Source organism: Aedes albopictus, chromosome 3 (genome assembly GCF_035046485.1).
Source record: "Aedes albopictus strain Foshan chromosome 3, AalbF5, whole genome shotgun sequence".
In the NCBI taxonomy this organism is placed as follows: Eukaryota; Metazoa; Arthropoda; class Insecta; order Diptera; family Culicidae; genus Aedes; species Aedes albopictus.
The window spans coordinates 441,604,840-441,613,813 of NC_085138.1; the positions used below are offsets into that span (position 1 = coordinate 441,604,840).

Consider the following 8,974-nt stretch of genomic DNA (forward strand, 5'->3'; position numbering starts at 1 on the left):
ACCTAATGTCGAAGAGAAAATCATCATTCCTACCCAAACAAAACCACGATACAAGTTCAGCGATATGCATGTATTGGTAAAACTAGCTTTGTACCTGCTACACCGCGCTCAAACTGGGTGTAGCATTTTCTTGCACCGGTGCCAATCGGGTGTCAAAACAGAACAGTACCTGCGAATAAACGAACGGTTTCGGTGCAAGTTTGCTACACCCGGTGGCAAAGCGGTGCAGGCGGTGCAAATAAACGAATTCGACAATAGATTAATCAAAGAGATTTTTACATGTTTCATATTATCATAATTCACGTTTTATTCAAGAATTATCTGGAAATTGGTAACATAAAGCTTTATTGAACAAACTCAAATGTTTAAGTGTCAATATGTCGGCGAGTAAATGTTAAGGTCATTCGGTCATTCAATCCATTAAATTTTCAAACAAACAAGCGACCATCAAAACTCTGCAGCAGTTATCTAAGCATCACAACAATTCTCTAAAAATAAATCTCTCACGCAGAGGTAGCAGTACATACTGAGACTTACACTTGGATGTGTCCGTTTCTTTAACGGGTTAGCATGCCTCAAATGCACTGTGTGTATACACTAGCTTGCTGGAGATGGTGGTAGAGAGTTGTTTGGTTTCGCTTTCAGTATATCATCATTCGTCTACCCGACTGTTGCCGTCGGGTAATTGTAAGTGATTTGTAAGTGATATTCTGCTACTTTCGGTGATTGATTGCTCAATCATCAACAGCCATGCAGGAACATTCGGGCCGTAGGGAGATCTCGGAGGAGCCACCGATGAGCCGACTGTTCGTGATATGCGGCCGCCAGATCAGCAAGGAACAGCTTATGAAGCACTTTGCCGACGATGGCGAAATCGAAGAGTGCATAGTGATTGTGGACAAAAAGACCGGCCAGGGCAAGGGGGTTGCATATGTTAAGTTCAACAAAACGTCCTCGGCGGCTCGCGGGCTGCGGAAGAATGGGTCCTACATTGAGAACGAGACACGCCCGATCAAGGTGATGATTTCGGCCAGGTGAGTTTTGCGGATGGGTGGATGTTGTTTTTTGATTTATTGGGGGAGTGTGGCCAAAACAAAATGGCGATTGGAATTTATTCCGGCATCTGTTTGGATACTAACTGGACTATTTTTGATTCGCAGCTACCAAAAGAAGAAAGAAGATGGTACACCGGAGGAAGTGAACGAGTACAAGTTCCGGCGACTTTTCGCGGTTATTCCTGTCTCGAAGGATGAGGAAGCCATCAAAGCCGAATTCAGTCGGTTTGGCACGGTTACTCAGGTACGTCTGGTACCTGATAAAAAGAACCAAAGTCAATGCGCGGCATACATCACATTCACATCATTCCTGGAGACGGCTCTGGCCATCGAAGGATGTGATCCGAATTACAGAGCCAAGTTCTGTCTACCTCGGGAGGCTTTGAATAAGGAGAAGGAATCCAGTAGCGGAGGGAAACACGATTCATCCAATGGTTCCAGCCGTAAGAGGACACATTCCCCGGAGTCGGGCCGGCCTGGCGGTGACGTCAAACTGGTGGTTATCTGTAGCAATAGTCTGAACCAGGACCGCTTGTGGAGGATTTTTGACATTGCTCCTGGAATGAAGTACTGCAACATTGTTACGCAAAGTAAGTTACATGTTTGATAGTTTAATGATGTTTTAATTTTTAGCGTGGAACATTAAAGTTGCTGAGATTTTTTTTTGGGAAATGTCCAGAAGTGGCCTAGGTCGTGAAGGTTTCAATTTTTATCCTCTTTATTATCGAGATTTTCAGCCAGGGGCTGGTACATTTCTGAATGTTTCAATGCAATAAGAGTACTTTAGATATACAGGGGATACTCAAAATAACTGGGACAGATAAAATTTTTATTTTTCAAAAAATGTTCAACTCGCTGTAACTTTTTGAAAAGGGCATCAAATATTCAAATATCAAATTTTTACTGTAAGTTCATCAACTAGTTGTGTATCAGTGGTTCAAATTTGGAAAAGATCGGGCTATTCTTCACGAAGATATAAAGATTCTTGAAAAAGGTATAATTATTCGATAGCCAACTTTGAGCTTTTATATCTCCGGATAAATTTTGACCATTCATGACTTATATGAGGAACTCTTAAAAACGTTTAACTTAACTTAAAATTTTTAACAAGAGAAAAAGTTATAACGATTTCATTCATTTCACGTTTTTGTAGTAAATTCCTCAATTTCTAATACGCATCCCATTACTTTCTCAATACATTAGCGGCTATGTTGTAACTTTGCTTCACAACACATTTATATATGTCATTTAGAGGGAAATTAATTGAACTATAATTTGCATCTTGAATTTTGAAACGATGTTAAAGTTTTGGATAATTTGGTGTTTTATTAGAAAAATAATCTAATCGTTATAATTTTCTTCCGTGTTAAGAATTTTAAGTTAAGTCAAAGGTTTTTCATAGCTTATTATACAAGTCATGAATGGTTAAAACTTCATTGCATTCGGTTCATTGAATCCGGAGATATAACAGCTCAAAGTTGGCTATCGGATAATTTTACCTTTTTCTAGAATCTTTATAACTCCGTGGACAATAGTCCGATCTTCTTTCAAATTGGACTACTTATACACAACTAGTTGATGAACTTACAGTAAAAAATTGAGAATATTTGATGCACTTTTCAAAAAGTTACAGCGAGTTGAACATTTTTTTGAAAAGTGAAAATTTTACCTGTCCCAGTTATTTTGAGTAACCCCTGTAGCTGATGTGAGTATTCCTACAGCAATTTCTTTCTGACGTTTAGTGACTTTGTTGTGCACTATTTGGACTTTTCGTTGTGCACTATTTTGGACAATTTTCGTCGGCTCTTAAGGTGAAACATCAAGAAATCCCATTGCAATTTTTCATATAAACTTTAGAGGCACAAATCTGACGAACAAAGCATCGATCCAAGCCGCATTTGTTTTTCCTGGCTTTGCTCACTTCCAAAAAGAGGTAGCTTTTACAAATCGAGAGCATTTGTTTACAAATTTTCAAGATTGGTGCTCTTGAAAACGTGAGTAGAGGACCATGTCGGCCATTGTGGCAGCCATGTTTGTATTATCTGAAGTATCTCCTTAAGGGTAGTGTGATTGAATTCAAAAAATTACTTCATCCGTGTACAACAGTGTGCTTACTTATGTATGACTTGCCCCCCAGATTCTGGGGAAAAGTTGAACTGGCGCTGTGAGACTGGGTTACGAAAGATTTTCAACTTTCGGCTCAGCAGGGTCATAAAGAATTCGATTGTGATTGTGGTGTGAGACATTCAGGAAACTTTGATAGATAAAACTTTCGGAAATCCCAAAAGAACACTGAACAAATCTCGGAAAAAAACTATTTATGGGAGCAAGCACATTAAAAACCCTCTCCAGAGGAGAACTCAGAAGAACTGGTGAAAGTCAGGAAAAAAACCTTTGATAAATTCAAGGAATATTTCGTGGAAAGGGTTCTGTAGGGGAACTACGAAAGAATTCATTCCTGGCACTTAACCAGGACTTCATTCGTATTTTTTAAAGTAAGTTTTCCGGAATTTTTATCAAAAGTTTTTTGATGATTTTGGTGAAATTAATCAATTTTAAATTCATTACGATACGAAATCTACAAATACTCTAACATTTATGAAAATATTATGGAGAAGTTCTTTCAAAGTTCCTGTAGTAGGCTAAAAACACAAATGTTATTATAGTAGGCGAGTCTAGGACGAAGAAAAGGAAAGAATGAATAGTTCTGTAAGAAATGCCACTTGAAATTTTGCCGTGTTCCCATGAACAAATTCTTTAGTAATTTTTCTTGGAATTCTTGAATTATTCAGTGGTTTCTGTTATAATTCTAAAAGTAATCCAAAGATTTCGTTTCTGTTTATCTGCGTTTCCTGGAATGTAGATGAAAGTTTTGAAAAAACAATAGCGAAAGTAATTTAAATGGACTGGAAACGATAACACAGCGCAACATTTTTTTGTCTCAAGAGCAAACTTATGTGCCTCTGAAGGATTATGGGCCGCTGAATCCGAATCCGGGCTCAGATTTGCTCTAACACGTCACAATTTTGAGCTATACCTCAATTTATAGGGCAAAATATGCGATTTTGGGCTTTTTTGATTGCAAGCCATTAAGCATGGAAATATTTTTTTAAGCAATCAAAAGGTTAATTGGTCAATTAACATCTAAATTAACGACTCATGCAAAATATTTCGTTTTACGTAATCAAATTTGATAGATTTAAGCATTTAATGTTAGTATGAAAACTTGCATGCAATTTTTGGAGGGTGACTTGTATGGGAAATATCGTACCTAACATAAATCGCTTAAAACTATCAAATTCGATTTGGTAAAACGAAATATTTTGCGTGAGTCGTTAATTTAGATGTTAATTGACCAATTAACCTTTTGATTGATTAAAAAAAATATTTCCATGCTTAATAACTTGCAGTCATAAAAGCCCAAAATCGCATATTTTGCCCTATAAATTGAGGTATAGCTCAAAATTGTGACGTGTTGGAGCAAATCTGAGCCCGGATTCGGATTCAGCGGCTTAAAATCTGTCAGAGACACATAAGTTTGCTCTTGAGACAGACCAAAAGTTAATTTTTGTTACGCTGTGTAATATCCATTGACGGTTAAGAGTTGAAAAATCTTAAAAACGATAAAAAACGACCAAAACTCGAATCCTTGATGAAGATCTGGTTCGGAACGAAACGTCACCGTAAGAGAACATAAGGTGTTTTTGATGTCACAATCGAATTGAAAAGTCAAGTAATTCTCCAAAGCAGGTCCGTACACAGAAAAGGCGTCAAGAGAGGGGCTAATCATAATTGTGACAGAGGGCGGTGGGGCGCATAATATATGGAACATCGGCAATGAGAGGGATTAAACCCCCGGAACCCCTCCCTTGTGCAAGGGCTTGCTCCAAAGAATACATCAAGTACAAACGTTATCAATAAGCGAACAAACAATATGGATTCAAAATAGGGTAGAAATTTGATTCGTCGTATGCGCTTATTCCCGTCATATCAGAAGTGAATCATTGGATGAAAGCAAAAAGATGTAGACTATCAACAACTAGCTCCTAACGCACTGAAAATCGAATAATTACGCAAAATTTCACTTTAAACTTCACTCTTCTTACGACTTACGACGAAGGCAACCACTCCAAAGCAGCAGCTAGCCGAATTGTTCTTCATCGCCGTTAAATTTTCACTTGGCCAATTTCACTTATAGAACTTACTCTCAATTCACACCCCACAAAAGCTCTGTGGCACTTCAAAGTTAGATTTCACTGCTCAATTGTAGAAATATGCGCAGATTGTCTGTATACGAAACATCGTATTTCACAACCACAGAGAAAGATTTCTTTGTTGCACTGTGATGGCGTGTTATGGAACGGTGGACCCAAATGTTACCTGAAAAAGTTGGTTCTAATTCTAAAAGTACACCTATCTTAATTTAAAATCTTTCTGCTCAAAAGTAATTTGAACGAATGATTTGATTTGGATTGCGAAGAATTTGACCGACTTTTCGAATACACAACTAAGATCAAATCATAACTTTTAACCATCCTATGTACCATAGTGTGCCATGGAAGCTGTAACGGAAATTAAATTCATGTTGTGCCCGAAATAGACGTGGACTAGATGGGAATCAAATTCAAGGAACAATCATTCAAACTTATTATTTTAGGAATTGGTAGTTGTTTTACAATATGTTTTCATATGATATGAAAGCTAAAGCATGATTTACTCATTGAAATTAAATTGGCTATGAGGCATTGGGAAGTGTGCGAAAATAAACTAGTAGTATTTCTTAGATTTCTCAGAATTAGATGCATATAAGTTCTTATTTTACAAAATAATATTGATACTCAAAACTATTCCTAAAAGAAGTATAAGTATTTCAGTAGCTAACGTAAATTTCCTTTCCCAGACGACATCAACATCACCGCTTCGGTTGTGTATTCCAGTAAGGACGAAGCTCAGCGTGCGGTAGACAAAATCCATGGACTGGAGTACCCCATTGGAGAACGCATAATCGTTCGCTATGAGAATGAATTCCGCGACGAAATCACCCCCAACGATGTGCTGTCCCAGTTAGGTCCACCAAAACCTATCCTCAATCCCCAGACGACACAATGTGCCAAGAAGGCGTTCTTTATCTGCATGCCCGAAGCCGTATCGGTGAAACTGCTGCAGGATGCATTCTGTAGATTCGGTGATCTCATCAATGTGTATTTGATTCCGGGAAAGCGACACGGCTACGCAGCATTTGCTAGCGAAGTGGCCGCCGATCGTGCCATCCAACAGTTACATGGAATCCAGTTGGGCGACTGTCGGCTGAAGGTTTTGGAATGCATGGAGCAGAACGATAACAAGAAGCGGAAGCAGACGGAGCACTAGGCCTGTTCCGAGGATGTCAGGGTAAGATTCGCTCTGTGAGCGACTTGATTGTTTTTTTTTTCGTAGGTGTCTTTTACTCTCGTTTCAGCATGGATCTCGATCGATGAGGATTTTTCTCGAATTATACATTTTCTCTTTCAGCACTAATCCACTTTCTCCAATTTTAATAACAGGCAATCCACGATTTTCGATTTTTTGTCATTTCCAGAATTTAAACATGAAAACGATTGAAAGGAACATACAGCGGAAGAGAATATTGAATTATACTTTTTTGAACGAATTCATATATGGAAATAAATCAGGATACTCTAACTTGGGAAATTGTAATCATCGTTCCTGGTAAAAACCATTTAAACATGCACCTATTATTCAAATAACTAACTGAACTTTAAACACTGCAAATGTGATCAAATCTACTTTGAATAGAAAGAGGAACTTGCAATTAGAATTCCAAACAGCAAAATCTAGAAATCGAGGAAATTTGGTGGAAAGTTTGAAACTAATGCTGGAAGCTTCGTTCATTCATACAATAAATGAACTGCATACGTCCTGCATCCAGTTCAGTACTTTCAACTTGCTCAGTGAAAAAAAAACAAATTACAAATAAAATACTTCGAAATAATCAAAACTTAAATAACACTTTTATACGTTCATCCATCCGAAATTCAATCCCTGTCGGAATAAGCCACTTTCATTATTATATAATTATGCATAGCTTTTCAAAAGCTAGTGACGAAAAAGTGCATACTGATTTCTTCCTATTTTCTTTGAAATTTTCTTATCTTTTTGAGACAATTATAAATGGCATCATCATCATCATGTGAGGTCCGTATCTCAAACGAACCGAACCCAGGAAACCGATGAGAGGACTTGAACATAAAAGATAAATAATAGGAGGATTCATTTATCAGCGTAAACTGGTTAAACTGATTAAACGTCGCGATCACCAAGGTAATCTTTGATTATTTCATTTGCAAAATCATGAAACATTTCAAATATGCAGAAAAACATGGCTTACGCAGCAATTTAATCTGTTTAATGAGTACCCCTAATGATGATGAACCCGGGCGTGTGATTGGAATACCTGAAAGTAAAAAGAAAATACCTGAAAGTAAAAAGAAAATCGGGTTAAGTGTTCCTTTTAATTCCACTAAGAACGTATTTCGACCTCAACTTGTTTAATATAATATTAAAAAAATAATATCAAAAACATCAAAAAGAAATCCTCCCCGACGGGGAATCGAACCCCGGTCTCCCGCGTGACAGGCGGGGATACTTACCACTATACTATCGAGGACTTGTTTCACAATCTTCTTAAAGCGTAATTTGTTCTACATTTCTCCACCCATGTTATTTACTTGAAAAGAAGCATCCATACTTCGGCAGCTTGTAGAAAACTGGAAGCCGTCAGATAACTTTGTATGTGTGTATGTGTGGGTGCATGTGATTCCAGTGTTGCCAATTGCTACTATGAAAACTGCTCGAATTTTGGAATTCCATCTCTCTGCGTTACGGATCGAATGAAATCTTGGTTTGTAACAATGTCCATATCAAGAAGGCATCGGTGGTTCAGTGGTAGAATGCTCGCCTGCCACGCGGGCGGCCCGGGTTCGATTCCCGGCCGATGCATCTATCCTTTTTTGCTTGCGTTACAAAACAAACTGTTTTTTCTAGGTTACGTTTCCAAAACGAAGTCTTTCATTGCCATCTCTGATCACATCTAGAACCGTTGAGTTCACCGTCATCATTAAGTATCATCGTCATCATTGAAATTTTGATAGCAGTTTTCTCTTGAAATGGAATAAATGTTTACAATGAAAATAAACTCACTGTATTTCATATTGGCGTATCTAGGAAATCATGGAAAATACAAAATAATTTGTATAAAAATATCTTTCCGAAATTTTTGAATACTTAAACTAAAAATTCGGAAACTTATTAGCATTTTTGGTTTGAACACAACATTAGTAGCGACAGCCTTTTTGGTTTACTAGTTGAACAGTACAGAACTAAGTGAACATGAAAACAATTTTACAGAGTAATTGTGAGTACAATTCTTAAAAACTACAATTATTTTTATAAATTACATTAAATTTGTATTTTTGAAAAAAAAACATTGTTTTGGAAATTCATCAGAGAATTTTCCCAACAATTCAGTTGTATGTTGTTTTGCAATTTGTTATCCAATTTAGATTCGTTTTGGAAACCCCTTTGGATTTGACAAATTTCTTCAACAACTCTTTTGGATCTTCTATGGAAATGCCTTCGAGATTTTTTTCGATAACAAGTTTGAAGGTTTTTACAAAAAAACTTTTCAACACATCCTTTAAAAAAACGACGATAATTACATGGAAACTTCAACATCAATTCCATTAGGAGCTTAAGTGCCAAATTTTCATTGGCAAATCCTTCATATATTTTTATATCGTTTATCGTTTTAGTAGCTGCTCAAGCGTTTTTCTATTAACCATAATAGGATGTTGGAGTCAATATGCTCCAGACAGGCACGCTGAACGTATGTTACGCCATCATGTACCTAACCTAGCATC

At 37.2% G+C, this 8,974-nt stretch overlaps 1 protein-coding gene and 2 non-coding genes across 4 annotated transcripts; 2 read left to right on the forward strand and 1 right to left on the reverse strand.

Annotated features, from left to right (window-relative positions):
- The first annotated feature begins 700 nt into the window (after positions 1-700).
- On the forward strand, positions 701-7,022 carry LOC109407639 (RNA-binding protein 45). 2 transcript variants are annotated; one of them, XM_019680790.3, is made up of 4 exons: positions 701-1,034; positions 1,161-1,645; positions 5,956-6,446; positions 6,634-7,022. In XM_019680790.3, the coding sequence occupies exons 1-3, from the start codon at positions 751-753 to the stop codon at positions 6,423-6,425; spliced, it is 1,239 nt and encodes a 412-aa protein (XP_019536335.3). In that variant the 5' UTR covers positions 701-750; the 3' UTR covers positions 6,426-6,446; positions 6,634-7,022. The 2 variants fall into 2 exon arrangements, with proteins under 2 accessions (XP_019536335.3, XP_062716859.1); XM_062860875.1 differs by having other exon boundaries at positions 5,956-7,022.
- Positions 7,023-7,650: 628 nt separating this feature from the next.
- On the reverse strand, positions 7,651-7,722 carry Trnad-guc (transfer RNA aspartic acid (anticodon GUC)). The gene has a single exon. It is a non-coding gene; the product is annotated as a tRNA-Asp (tRNA).
- Positions 7,723-7,983: 261 nt separating this feature from the next.
- Trnag-gcc (transfer RNA glycine (anticodon GCC)) lies at positions 7,984-8,054 on the forward strand. The gene has a single exon. It is a non-coding gene; the product is annotated as a tRNA-Gly (tRNA).
- Positions 8,055-8,974: the final 920 nt, after the last annotated feature.

Excerpts from the sequence above, each read along its gene's own strand:
- LOC109407639 (XM_062860875.1), top strand. The coding sequence starts at position 751 with ATGCAGGAACATTCGGGCCGTAGGGAGATCTCGGAGGAGCCACCGATG. Across the intron at positions 1,035-1,160 it reads AAGGTGATGATTTCGGCCAG|CTACCAAAAGAAGAAAGAAG; the intron begins GTGAGTTTTGCG and ends TTTGATTCGCAG. Across the intron at positions 1,646-5,955 it reads CTGCAACATTGTTACGCAAA|ACGACATCAACATCACCGCT; the intron begins GTAAGTTACATG and ends TTCCTTTCCCAG.